We start from the raw sequence: 15,224 nt of genomic DNA, 5'->3' as shown, positions 1-15,224 counted from the left end.
GGAGCTTAGAATAATAGAGGGATATGGGTAAAGCCTAGGTAGTATTAAGGTAGGGGCATGTTCAGCACAGCTTTGTGGGTCGAAGGGCCTGTATTTTGCTGTACGTTTTGTATGTTTCTATGATGGGAGGTAGGAATTGAATTTACTGAGGAGGGTGGAACTCTGTTGAGAGGCCGACCAGAGAGACATGGCATCAGAAATGAAATCACCCTGCACTCGTGACGGCTGCCCGTATGCCAACTCAGCCATGGACAAGTGCAGGTCCTCCATTAGAGCAACCCTGAGCTACAGTAGGACCCATGGGAAACAAAAAGATCAGGGAATCCTTCAGAGCAGCCTTCAAGGAGCAGCGAAACCATTCACTTAGGCCATTGGACTGTGGGTGATACGGCATGGTGTGATGTATCCTAACACGAGGTTCTGGGCCATCACAGCCGAGAGGTCTGATATGAATTGGGTACCGCAGACAGAGGAACTATCAGGTGGGGTGCCACTCCGAGCAATCCAGGTGCTGATGAACACCCGAGCCTCTTCTGCAGCCGTCATCAATCCCAGAGGGACGACCTCTGGCCACCTGGTGGTACAGTCCACAATGGTAAAGAGGTGCATGAAAACCCAAGAGAGGGAAGAGAACCAACAATGTCCACATTGACATAGTCAAACCTTAGGGACATCAAAAGGTGCCAATGGCACCTGAACATGACGGTTAATTTTTACACATTGGCTCTCCACACAAGCTGCAGTCCAATCATGTAGTCCTTTCTCAGGCTGTTCCCCACAAACTTTAGTGCAACCAGTTTCTGTGAGGCCTTCCAGCCTGATGCAAGAGACCATGTATGGAGTCGAAAACAGTCCACCTCCAGTTTACGGTTACAATGGGCCGAGGGCGACCGGTTGAGACATCACACAGAAGAGAAGCCCCAGCATCCCCAAGCTTAATGTCAGCCAACCTCAGGCCCTTGACTGTTGTTTGATAAACCTACACCTCCGGGTCAGTAGCTTGGTTGGCTGCCATGCCGGCTTAGTCAACCCTTATGTGTACAGCCTCAACGGTTGGCCATTAGAGACAATCAGCCACGACATTATTTTCCCCAATTTGTTGTATATCAGTTGTGAACTCGGATATTCAAGCCAGGTGGTGTTGCTACCATGCAGACCAATGATCTGAGATTTTGGCCGTCGCATGTGTGAGGGGTTTGTAGTCAATGAATGCTGTGAAATGGCGATCCGGTAGAAGAAAATGAAAATGGCCGACAGCCAGATAGAGAATGAGAATTTCAAGATTAAACGTGCTGTACTTCCTTTTGGTGGGGGGAGCTGCTGGCTGAAGAGGTAAGCTACTGCCACGTGCCTCCGACCAAGTGTTCGTGGAGTTTGTGCGTAGTCTGAAGCACCAGTAGTGATGACTATGTGTGCGTTGGGGTGCCAGTGTGCCAGGAGGATCTTGTTGGAGAGAGCTTGTTTGAGCACAAGACCATAAGAAATAGGAGCAGAAGTAGACCGTTCAGCCCATCGAGTCTGCTCCACTGTTCAATCATGGGCTGATCCAATTCTTCCAGTGATGCCCACTCTCCTGCCTTCTCCCCATACCCTGCCCTGGTTAATCAAGAACTTATCTATCTCTGCCTTAAATGCAACCAATGACTTGGCCTCCACAGCTACTTGTGGCAACAAATTCCATAGATTTACCACCCCCTGACTAAAGAAATTTCTCCACATCTCTGTTCGAAATGGATGTACTTCAATCCTGAAGTCATGCCCTCTTGTCCTAGACTCCCCAACCATGGGAAATAACTTTGCCATATCTAATCTGTTTAGGCCTTTCAACATTTGGAATATTTCTATGAGATCCCCCTCTCATTCTCTTGAACTCCAGGGAATACAGCCCAAGAGCTGCCAGACGTTCCTCATATGGTAATCCTTTCATTCCTGCAATCATTCTTGTGAATCTTTTCTGAACCCTCTCCAATGTCAGTATATCCTTTCTAAAATATGGAGCCCAAAACTGCACACAATACTCCAAGTGCAGTCTCACGAGTGCCTTATAGAGCCTCAATATCACATCCCTGCTCTTATATTCTATACCTCTAGAAATGAATGCCAACATTGCACTTGCCCTCACCACTGACTCAACCTGGAGGTTAATCTTTAGGGTATCGTGCACAAGGACTTCCAACTCCCTTTGCATCTCAGCATTTTGAATTCTCTCCCCATCTAAATAATACTCTGCCAGTTTATTTCTTTCACCAAAGTGCATGACCATACACTTTACAACATTGTATTTCATTTGCCACTTCTTTGCCCATTCCCCTAAACTATCTAAGTCTTTCTGAAGGCTCTCTGTTTCCTCAACACTACCTACTCCTTCACCTATCTTTGTATCATCAGCAAATTAAGCCACAAATTCATTAATTCCATAGTCTAAATCATTGACATACATCGTAAAAACCGACCCCTGTGGAACTCCACTAGTAACCGGCAGCCAGCCAGAATAGGATCCCTTTATTCCCACTCTCTGTTTTCTCTCGATTAGCCAATGCTCCACCCATGCTAGTTACTCTCCTGTAATTCCATGGGCTCTTATCTTACTAAGCAGCTGCAAGTGCAGCACCTTGTCAAAGGCCTTCTGAAAGTCCAAGATAACCACATCTACTGCATCTCCTTTGTCTACCCTGCTTGTAATTTTCTCAAAAAATTGTAGTAGATTAGTCAGGCAGGATTTTCCTTTCAGGAAACCATGCTGGCTTTGGCCTATCTTGTCATGTGCCTTCAGGTATTCAAAAATCTCATCCCTAACAATCGATTTCAACAACTTCCCAACCACTGATATCAGGCGAACAGGTCTATAGTTTCCTTTCTGCTGCCTCCCACCCTTCTTAAATAGCAGAGTAACATTTGCAATTTTCCATTCATCCAGTACAATGCCAGAATCTATCGATTCTTGAAAAATCATTATTAATGCCTCCACAATCACTCCACCTACTTCCTTCAGAACCCAGGGGTGCATTCCATCAGGTCCAGGAGATTTATCCACCCTCTGATCATTAAGCTTCCTGAGTATCTTCTCAGTCATAATTTTCACTGCACATACTTCATTTCTCTGACACTCTTGAATGTCCGGTATACTGCAGATGTCTTCCATTATGAAGACTGATGCAAAATACGCATTCAGTTCGTCTGGCATCTCTGCATCTCTCATTACAATATCTCCAGCATCATTTTCTATTGGTCCTATATCCACCCTCAATTCTCTTTTACCCTTTGCATACTTAATAAAGCTTTTAGTACCTTCTTTGATATTAGTCACCAGCTTCCTTTCATTATTCATCTTTTCCTTCCTAATGACCTTCTTTGTGGCCTCTCTTTTGCTTTTACTTTGTCTCTGACTTCACTTGTCAGCCACGGTAGTGACCTTCTTCCATTCAAAAATTTCTTCTTATTTGGAATATATCTGCCTTGCACTTCCCTCATTTTTCGCAGAAGCTCCAGCCATTGGTGCTCTGCTGTTCTTCCTGTTAGTGTCCCTTTCCAGTCAACCTTGGCCATTTCCCCTCTCATGCCATTGTAATTTTCTTTATTCCACTGAAATACCAACACATTGGAATTTAGTTTCTCCTTCTCAAATTTCAAAGTGAACTCGATCATATTGTGATCACTGTTCCCTTATCGTTCCTTATCACCTCCAGATCATTGCACAATACCCATTCCAGCCACAGCTGACCCCCTAGTGGGCTGAAAAACAAGCTGTCCTAAAAAGCCATCTCTTAGATGTTCTACAAATTCTCTCTCATCAAATGACCTGGTCATGTCCACTGACCAGTCACGTACTTGATTACAGTTATTGCCTTTAAGTGCACTATACATGGGGATCACAGGTTCAGTAGCTCATGGAATGAAGCGCTGATAGAAATTTATCATACCTAAAAACTCCTGCATGTTTTTTTCTGGTGTGGGGTGGTGGGGAATCCATAAAACCTGCTAACTTTGTTGGGAGTGGTTTCATACCTTCTGTGGAGATGCGATGGCTGAGAACGTCAATGGTTGACAGTCTAAACTAGCATTTAGCAGAGTTAATTATCAACCCGGGTTGGTTTAAGTGCTTGAAAAGTGTGCAGAGATGTGATACGCATTCAGATTTGGACACACTAGCAATGAGTATGTCATCCGAGTAAAGAAAAAGAAAATCTAAATCTTTTATCACAGATTCCATCAGCCGTTGGAAAGTCTGTGCTGCATGTTTCAGTCCAAATGGCATGTGCAAAAACTCAAATAGGCCAAACTCAAGTCTTCATGTTTGCCAGCTTTTCTGGGTCTAATCTATGCTTGTGGGCATGGACTGGCGGGCCAGTTGTGGGAATATGGTGCTCACTCCATGTTTTGCGACTGTAGTGGGAAATGTGGGTTTGGTGAGGTCTGAGAATTCACCCAGCAGTCGAGTAAACTCACATGTGGTGGTGCATGTGCTTCCAAAGTCATTGCAGGGAAATTACTGGGGGAATAGGGTAACGATCCAAATTTCTCGACATCCACAATCCAACAGTTCATAAAATTGACTAACAGTCCTTGGGCACACAGGATATTTGCACTGAGCAGAGATCTAGCCACTTTAGCCAGGATGAAGTTCTATGTGTAACATCGCCCACTGAACCAGAGCGACACTCATAGCGTCCCGTAAGTCTGGCTCCTACTGCCCTTGGTGGCCTCCAGCGATGTTTCATCACTCTTTGCCTTCTTGTCAGTAGGTGATGCTGGCAGCACAGTCACTTGAGCACCCGTGTCACACAGGAAGTGTTGCCCTGAGAAGGCATCTGTAAAGAACAGTAGATGACCCTGGCAGCTGGAACCCACAGGGTTCACAGATCTTTGTTGTCCTGAATTGCTGGCACTGTGGAAGCTGCAAGGCAGTTGGCACTTCCTGGCATTCGTACCAAAGTGAGCATGGTAAAAACACAGACCTGGTGTCATCTATTTCACAGTGGTGGGCATCCTTATGTTGGAGGCCTTGCAGACCAAGCTTATTCAGGTAGAGAAAGGAGGAGCAATGATGCACTGCCACCTGGCTGAGTGTAGACTATCAGTCATTTTAGCACGGGTCCCTCTTGTCCTCACCTACCACCCCACCAGCCTCCACATCCAGCTCGTAATTCTCCATAACTTCTGCCATCTGCAATGGGATCCCACAACCAAGCACGTCTTTCTCACCCACCCACTTTCTCCACTTTCTGCTTTCCGCAGGGATCACTCCCTACATGACTCCCTTGTCTATTCATCCCTCCCCATTGTTCCCATCCTAGCCCTTAGCTTTGCAAGCAGAATAAGTGCTACACCTGCCTCTACACCTCCCTCACTACCATCCTGGGGCTCAAACAGTCCTTCCAGGTGAGTGAACACTTTACCTGAGAGTTTGTTGGTTTCATCTTCAGATCCGGCCCGCGAAGGTATTTTGACGGCTCTCAAGCAAGTATTGGGATACTATGCTTATCCAGCCCACAAACGATTTTTCTTTATTCTGAGTGTTTCACGCAACCACACTGATGGACATGCATGGCGTCTTGTTATACTGGCCCCAGGTTCCGTTTTGTTCCAAACCAAACACTGGTATATATGAATGACGGGAAGACAGACTACCTTATTAATATGTATTAGATACTCCCCGTGCACGCACAGGTTTTCGGATAGGATCGTTCAAATTTGTAAACAGAAACAGTTCACTGTGTTTTAAAAAGAAATCCATGCTAAGTATCCAGATATTTACATGTGCTATGATACTTATTGAATAACTCATGTTTTGAAATAAAATCGAAGAAAAAAATTCCAATGGCAATGAATGCAAAACGCAGGAAGGTAGACACTGAGTGCCGAAATTTCTAAGACACTTGGACACTAGATTACTTCTTCATCGAGCAAGCTGGGAAACCAGTTTGTCTCATTTGCCAAGAAAATGTTGAAGAAGGTGGCAAATATCAGGCAACATTACAAGAGCTGCCATAGTGGAAATTTTAAACAAGTTTACTGGGTAAGCAAGGAAAGATAAAGTTGAGCGAATGAAGGCTAGTTTCGGAAATCAAACGTCATTTTTTGCCAAGAAAACAGTGAAAATGAAGGAAGTACCCATGCCAGCTATATTCATCCAAGTGGGAAGTATCCTGACTTAGTGGACCATGCAAAAAAGATGGCATCATTGCTTGGCAGCACTTATCTGTGTGAGCAATTATTTTCAAAAATGAAGCACACCAAGAACCAGTTGAGAACAAGACTGACTGATGCCCATCTGGATAATGTCTTGCTCTTGGCATCAGCAAGTCTGACACCCAATATTGAGAAGCTTTCAAGCAACAAACAGCATCAACTTTCATATTGATTTATCGGCTGTTTGCATTAAAACTTTCTTTTTTATTATACTTAATTTACCACCATTCAATGCATCATGTTCATACGTTTTATGTTTAAAGATTCTTTGTGTCATTTTAGTAGATTTAAAAGATGCCTTGATTGAAATAAGTGGCAACTAAACTGAGTTCTTTGATTACTAATGGGCATCCTTGGTTAAGCACAAGTGATTTTCTAGTATGCGTTATTCATTAGTTTGAGGCAAAACATAACTAGATGTACTTAAATGGATAATTCCTATATTTCAAGTTTTTTATGGCATTTATCCGGCTCATTAATACACGATCCAGCCCACAGAGGCAAAAAAGTTGCTGACTCCTGACCTATGCTCTGTCTGCCAGAAAAAGTGGGATCTCCCAGAGGCCACCCATTTTAATTCTACTTCCCATTTCCCATTCTGACATGTCAGTCCATGGCGTCCTCTACTGCTGTGGTGAGGCTACACTCAGGTTGGAGGAGCAACACCTTATATTCCATCTGGGTAGCCTCTAACCTGATGGCATGAACATTGATTTCTTAAACCTCCTATAATGCTCCCCCTCACCTTCACCATTCCCCATTCCCATTTCCCTCTCTTACCTCATCTCCTTACCTGCCCATCGCCTCCTTCTGGTGCTTCTCCCCCCTATCCTTTCTTCCATAGCCTTCTGTCCTCTCTTATCAGATTCCTCTTTCTCCAGCCCTTTACCTCTTTTAGCAATTGACTTCCCAACTCTTCATTTCATTCTCCTCCTCTCCTTGTTTCACTTACCACCTACTACCTTGTATTTCTTCCTCCCCACCCTCCATGCTCTTACCCTGATTTCTCATCTTTTTCTCCAGTCCTGATGAAGGGTCTCAGCGTGAAACATCAACCATTTACTCTTTTTCATAGTTGCTGCCTGGCCTACTGAGTTCCTCCAGCAGTTTGTGTGTGTTTCAGCCATTTTAGCAAGCTCCCTATAGTCCTTTATTGGCGCATTAGCAAGGGCTATGCAAACTTGATCAGGCATTTGCTGCATGAAGATTTCTTTCAGAATAAAACAAGGGTGGTGATTTCCTAGCAGAGACAGCGTGTGGTCCATTAGCTCCAAAGGCTTACAATCACTGAAACCAGGAAATGAAAGCAACCGTTTAGCGTGTTCAGACTCGGACAATCCAAAAGTCTGTAATACAATATTGAGCCCATAAGATCATAAGACACAATGGCAAAATTAGGCCATCTGGACCACCAAGACTTCTCCGCCATTCAGTCATGGCTAATCCTTTTTTCCTATCTCCTCCTCAACTTCAGTTCCCAGCCTTCTCCCCATAACCTTTGATGCCATGTCCAATCAAGAACTTAGAAATCTCTGCCTTAAATGTACCCAACAACCTGACCTCCACAAAAAGATGTGGCAACAAATTCCTCAAATTCATCACCTTTTGACTAAAGAAATTTTTCTGCATCTCTGTTTTGAAAGGGTGCCCCTCGATTCTGAGGCTGTGCCCTCTTGTCCTAGACTCTCCCACCATGAGAAACATCCTTTCCACATCTACTCTGTCTAGGCCTTTCAACATTCAAAAGGTTTCAATGAGATCCCCCCTCATCCTTCTGAATTCCAGTGAGTACAGACCCAGAGCCATCAAATGTTCCTCATATGATAACCCTATCATTCCTGGAATCATTGTTGTAAACCTCCTCTGGATCCTCTCCAATGCCAGCACATCTTTTCTATGATGAGGAGCCCAGAACTATTCACAATACTCAAAGTGAGGCCTCACCAGTGCCTTATGAAGCCTCAGCATCACATCCTTGCTCTTATATTCCAGACCTCTTGAAATTAATCCTAACATTGCATTTGCCTTCTTCACCAATGACTCAACCTGCAAGTTAACCTTCAGGGTGTTCTGCACGAACACTCCCAAGTCCCTCTGCATCTCAGATTCCTGGATTTTCTCCCCGTTTAGAAAATAGTCCACACATTTATTTCCACTAACAAAGTGCATGACCATGCATTCTACGACGTTGTATTTCATTTGCCACTTTCTTCCCCTAATTCTCTTAATCTGTCTAAGTCCTTCTGCATCCCTCTTGTTTCCTCAACACTACCTGCCCCTCCACAATCTTCATATCATCTGCAAACTTGACAACATAGCCATCTATTCCATAATCTAAATCATTTATATACAGCATAAAAAGAAGTAGTCCCAACACCGACACCTGCGGATCACCAATAGTCGCTGGCAGCCAACCAGGAAAGGATCCTTTTATTCCCACTCACTGCCTCCTACCAATGTTCTCACCATGTTTGTAACTTTCCTGGAATACCATAGGCTCTCAGCTTGGTAAGCAGCCTCATGTGTGGCACCCTGTCAAAGGCCTTCTGAAAGTCCAAATATACAACATCCACTGCATCCCCTTTACCTATTCTACTTGTAATCTCCTCAAAGAATTCTAACAGGTTTGTCAGGCAGGATTTTCCCTGAAGGAAGCCATGCTGAGTTTGTACTATCTTGTCCTGTGGCACCAACTACTCCATCATCTCATCCTTGAGAATTGACTCTAACATCTTCCCAACCACTGAGGTCAGGCTAACTGGTCTATAATTTCCGTTCTGCTGCCTTCCTCCTTTCTTAAAGAGTGAGGCAACATTTGCAATTTTCCAATCCTCTGGCACCATCCCAGAGTCCAATGATATTTGAAAGATCATTTCTAATGCTACTACAATCTCTAATGCTATCTCTTTCAGAACCCTAGGGTGCAGTTCCCCTGGTCTGGGTGACTTATGTACCTTTATGTCTTTCAGCTTTCTGAGCACCTTCTCTCTCATAACAGTAACTGCACCCACTTTTCTTCCTTCACACACTACAACATCAGGCATACTGCTAGTGTCTTCCACAGTGAAGACAGATGCAAAATAATCATTTAGTTCATCAGCCATCTCTTTGTCCCCTGTTATTATTTCTCCTGCCTCATTTTCTAGCGGTCCTATATCCACGTTCACTTCTCTTTTATTTTTAACATACTTGAAAAAAACTTTTACTATCCACCTTGATATTATTTGCTAGCTTGCTTTCGTATTTCATCTTTTCCGTTCTAATGGTTTTTAGTTGCTCTCTGTAGGTTTTTAAAAACTTCCCAATCCTCTATCTTCCCACTAATTTAGCTGTTAGTCCTGTGACCACCAACACGCCTAGATCAGGCATTGTTCTTCAAGTTTATACAAGTTTTTTTTTGGAAACTGCTAAAGGTCAAGAAGAGGAAAGGAGAAAGAAAGAATGCCACCATGAGAAACAAAAGATGGTGGATGGTGGAAGAAACATTGCAAGTTGTTTATAAGCACAGGATATTCTGCAGCTGCTAGAAATGCAGAGCAACACACACAAAAGGTTGGAAGAACTCATCAGGTCAGGCAGCATCTATGGAGAGGAATAAGCAGTCATTTTGTTTCTGACTCTTCCTTTCCAGTCCTGATGAAGGGTCTTGACCTGAAATATCGACTGCTTATTCTTCTCCATAGATTCTACCTGACCTTTCAAGTTCCTTCAGCACTTTTGTGTGTGTTGCAAGTGATCTTATAGTTGGAATTCAAAACAATAAAGTAACAGAACTAAGTGAGAACAACAGCAAAAATCTTAATAGTGGAAATGAAACAACAAAGGAATTGTGAGGTGTCTACGTTTGCATTCAGGTTGAGGAGCATGATAAATCATACCTCATTATAGACCAGGTTAAAAAAAATATAGAAGCTAATAAAATCCACATTTAGGGCTATTCCACATTCTGTAATGTATGTTTCAACATCAGAGGGCTATTCAACGTTATTTTGTTTAAGGATCTCAATAGCATAATCACAATATCAATTCAATTCTTGCGATCTGTCCCTATATGGCCTACTCAGCTTGTCCAGAAAAATGTCAACATGTTTCTAGAAGATCCATTAATTCATGGAACTAATTGAGCCCGAAAGCCCAGGGGTATTTTCCCAGCTCACATTAATTACTTAAATCAATTAGAATGAAACATACAACTGAGAAGGACCTTGGGACATTTTTATGCATTAGATCACCTTATAAAGTGAATTTATTATGATAATAACATGATAAATTAGCATTGTGAATAATGACAACTAATTATTGTTATTATTAATCTCTTCTTGACTGGAAGTTATTTTTATGGATTCTCTCAAAAAGGCACACGAAATAAAACTCCTTATACCATTTTGTCTGCAACTGGACACTTTAGGAAATATGCACTATTTTTCAGCCTATTTCAATATAGAGAGCTTTCTGCTGTGTGGGAAGTACCACAAAGATCTATTCTCAATCCTAATATCATGATTTTGTACAATTGAATACACAAACTGATTATATCTCACGTAATTTAAAGTTCTATTCCGGGAATACCATACCAGTGTATTTAACATTAAAGCCACTTCAGCCTATTTAACATAACAACCTCAGCAACCATCAATCTATACACTTATTTTAGCTTCAGCATAGAATCTGACAATGCAGTTTTTAACTCAGTATGTTAAAGTTCAAGATTTCATTCCAGCTCTACTACTTAATTCTTTGACCAGCTGTAGTCCACTCTTTTCTCTGGAATAATTCAATAAATAGAACTCTTAAATTTCATTCATTAATTTCAAAAATCATTTTAAAGAACCATGATGCATACCCACTTAGTACTGTAGCCATATAAAGCCCAAGTCTCCGGAAGATTTCCCAGTCATCCACTTCCATTACTTTTGCAGCAATCAGGAATAATATGCCAATTGGCATATACCTGAAAAGAGTCATTGATAAATGGTTATATTGTAAAAGTAATTTCGGTTTAATTCTGTTATATTAACATATCTGCAAAATATAATTTCAGAAATAATTATTTTCATTTGATATGCTCTGAAATAAATAACCTGACTGAAGTATGGAAGTTTCTGCTTGAAGACTCAAGCCAGATAGCAGATATAAATGACTGGAAATTGCATAAATTCCTCTTAAGGTGGACTTGATATATACACAGCGGTCATCAGCTACCTGAAGCATGGCAATTGGTTTATTACAGACACCTGTTCTGAGATACAGGGAAAAGCTTTTGTTTGCGTGCCATCCAGACAGCCCATTCCATTCAAAAGCACATTGAGGTAATAGAGACGGTGATGGAAAATCAAAATAAAATGCAGAATATAATGTTCACTGCCGAAAATGTGCAGTGCAGGTCAGCAAAATGTGTGGGCCCTGACAAAGTAGTTTCAAATATCAAGAACTCATCTTTGAAGAGGTCTGTTCAAGAGTTTTATAACATCAGGAAAGAAAATGTCCTCGAGTCTAAATTCAGAGTTTAAGGGGCTTTACTTTTCATTTTAATTCTTCACTTCATTTTTTTTTTAGACAATGATTGACAGGAATTTTCAGCTACTTAAATATAGAAAGTTGACCAGAAATTTAACCCTGGGGATTTTGGAGGCAATTGAACCAGGGAATCCTTTAACTACTTGCATTTCCAAGAGCGGGCACAGTCACCGCAGGAATCAGTATGACCTTGGATCCTAGTTCACCACTTGATCAGTAGAAATGTCTCTCACAAAACTAAGAAGAAGGATTTAATTGCTTGACAGAATTAGCTGATTGAACAATGGTGTTGATGCCTCTTTTATTTAGTACAAAAATAATAATGTGGAATTAGTACTGAACCTGATTGTAATGCAACATCTTACTCACCACATGATGATCTGCACTATTTTCATGGTGGCTTCATTCAATGCATCAAAAAAGTCCAACAGGATTTTCCCTTTTTCACCCATTTGCCCAATGACAATTCCAAACACTAGGCAGAAGACAATAAGGCCCAGAACATTGATCCCATCAGAGTATATGCCGATCACTTTGTAATCCTTGGTTATACTCTGTGAAGGTTTAATGAAGTTTAAGTTAAAAATCATAGTCTAATTTCTACTTCTTGCCAGCATAAGATGTCCATATAATAAATGATACACTGTTGGTGGAATTCAACAGGCCACTCTGCATCAATGGAGGGAAAAGAATTGTTGACATTTTGGATGGAGATCTTGTATCATTCCTCAGATGCTGCTCGACCTGCTGAGTTCTTTGCTTCCGATTCCACCCTCTGCAGTCCTTTGTGTCTCTACTGATGGTGCATGCATTAACCCATAGATGGACTGGCAACTCTCCAGCAGAGCTCACATAACTTATATACATTACAGAAGATCATAAGCACAGAACAATGGCAGAAGACACCTCCAAATCTGCAGGCAATTTTAAATATAAATATTGCAGCCAGAATCAGCAAAATTATCTCTGCAACTTAATGCAAAGCTTTGCAGTTCTGTCTTCCACCAGCACCTGCCACCATCCCTATTGAATGTGGCTGTGTTCTCATTGGAGAAGTAACTAGGATCAAATGCACTTGGCACTCTGAATACCTGTAAGCGATGCATTTATGTTGCTAATTATTGGTATTCTGTGACTAATGCGGGTGAAGCTCACTCAATAACAAGTGATTTGTAAATGACTTGATAGAAATATTCAATAAACTTTATGATAGCAATGTTTAGTTACCTCATTCATTTGTGTGGGCATTATAACAGTAACTGTTACCTCACTGGTAACACTGGCGTTGCTTACAGATCCAATTTCTTGTCGTTTGCTTTTATACTGGAAATAAAAAGGAAAAGAGAAATCACACACAACTTGACAAATCAGAATAGATCATGACTTTATACACACTAACTAATTAGTAAATCTAAGTTCAGTTCTTTTTACATCTCACATATACCACTGGAGAAAATACAAAGTAATTTGAAAAATGTGACATTTTATAAAATTCAATAATGGAAATGAAAATTCAAACTTTCAAACTTGGTGGGGTAATGCTGCACAAACAAGAAGATATCTGCAGATGCTGGAAATCCAGACAACACACACAAAATGCTGGAGGAACTCAGCAGGTCAGGCAGCATCTATGGAAAAAAGTATAGTCAGTGTTTTGGGCCAAGACTGTACTCTTTTCCATAGATGCTGCCTGGTCTGCTGAGTTCCTCCAGCATTTTGTGTATGTTGCTGAGGTAATGCTTCTTCCTGGCTGTTGTTTCAAGTGATCATGTGAAGTGACTGCAAACAAAACCCCAATCCTTGAGCCACTTTGAAACTGTAATAGTTGCTGGCAAACATTCAGAGGAGCCATAGGCTGGATGGTGCAGGGGAAAAGCTTCTTTGAGGCTAGTGCACCCAACTAACATTGTTATGGCAGAATACAAGGTACATAACTCCATATATGGCAGTGTTGTTATCTGTTCTAGGAAGAGTTAGTTATATTGCAGTAACTTGCTTTGATGTTTTAAGTGAGAATCACACGTATCAATGAGAATTAAATTGATAGAAAGGAGTAGTTAGTGATTGTGGTTGACCTTTTCCCCAGGTTCACCCAGGAAAAAAGCTATTAGTTGACACTTATGAGAAGAGACCATTAAAATGACAAGTTTCTGTTGTCAAGGAATGATTTTACAATTATTTTAAGGAAAAATTCAACTTTGCTTTCATACATTAATGAAAATGTTTGTTCAACCGATGATTTTAGAGAAGCAATGCATTGAATGACTACCACCAAGAATGTGGCTTTGATATTTTCCATCATGAGGTACTTCAAGATGCCAGCTATGGCACAAATATCCTCCAGATGCCCAGATAACCTGAACCCACTGCAAATTGCCTTCTGTCATCTCCAATGGATGCTATGCCCCTGTCTCTACACTCATCTCTGGAGTACCTGCCCAATAAAGGCATGTATGTCAGACTACTGCTTATTAACTACAGCTTTGCCTTCATTACTATAACTTCAAGAGAACTTGTCACCAAACTTTGGACCCTGGGAGTTAATACCTCACACTGCAATGGGATCCTCAGCTTCCTGACTAGCAGACCACAATCAGTAAGGATAGGCAGTAACACCTTTCAACACTGACACTCCACAAAGTGCATCATCAGCCCCTACTCTACTCCCTATACACTCATGACAGATTTGCCAGATTCTGCTCTCACTCCATCTACAAGTTTGCAGATGATTTCATCATGATGAGTCACATCTCAAATAACAATGGTTCAAAGCACAGGGAGGAGATAGAGAGCTTAATAACATTGTGTGATGACAACAACCATTCCCTCAACGTCAGCAAAGGAAAAGAGCTGCTCATTGACCTCAGAAAGGGAGGCAGTTCACTTGCTCATGTCTTCAGCCACAATGTTGAGGTTGAGAAGGCTGAGCGGAATGAACATCACCAATAGAAACATAGAAACATAGAAAATAGGTGCAGGAGTAGGCCATTCGGCCCTTCGAGCCTGCACCACCATTCAGTATGATCATGGCTGATCATCCAACTCAGAACCCTGTACCAGCCTTCCCTCCATACCCCCGATCCCTTTAGCCACAAGGGCCATATCTAACTCCCTCTTAAATATAGCCAAATTACTGGCCTCAACCGTCTCCTGTGGCAGAGAATTCCACAGATTCACCACTCTCTGTGTGAAGAAGTTTTTCCTAATCTCGGTCCTAAAAGGCTTCCCCTTTATCCTCAAACTGTGACCCCTCGTTCTGGACTTCCCCAACATCGGGAACAATCTTCCTGCATCTAACCTGTCCAATCCCTTTAGGATTTTATACGTTTCAATCAGATCTCCCCTCAATCTTCTAAATTCCAATGAGTATAAGCCTAGTTCATCCAATCTTTCATCATATGAAAGTCCTGCCATCCCAAGAATCAATCTGGTGAACCTTCTTTGTACTCCTTCTATGGCAAGGATGTCTTTCCTCAGATTAGGGGACCAAAACTGCACACAATACTCCAGGTGTGGTC

General features: G+C 41.8%; 1 protein-coding gene across 2 annotated transcripts in view; it reads right to left on the bottom strand.

The window, feature by feature from the left end:
• Positions 1-15,224, bottom strand: part of slc1a1 (solute carrier family 1 member 1) — a 95,799-nt gene that overhangs the window by 42,306 nt on the left and 38,269 nt on the right. For both annotated transcript variants that reach the window (XM_072281771.1, XM_072281772.1), the window contains 3 exons: positions 12,934-13,029; positions 12,076-12,260; positions 11,033-11,140 (listed from right to left, as the gene is read on the bottom strand). In XM_072281771.1, coding sequence (XP_072137872.1) covers positions 11,033-11,140; positions 12,076-12,260; positions 12,934-13,029 — 389 coding nt within the window. The remainder of the gene's footprint in view (positions 1-11,032; positions 11,141-12,075; positions 12,261-12,933; positions 13,030-15,224) is intronic.

This window comes from Mobula birostris, chromosome 17 (genome assembly GCF_030028105.1).
Source record: "Mobula birostris isolate sMobBir1 chromosome 17, sMobBir1.hap1, whole genome shotgun sequence".
Lineage (NCBI taxonomy): Eukaryota > Metazoa > Chordata > Chondrichthyes > Myliobatiformes > Myliobatidae > Mobula > Mobula birostris.
This window is presented reverse-complemented; position numbering and strand designations above follow the sequence as displayed.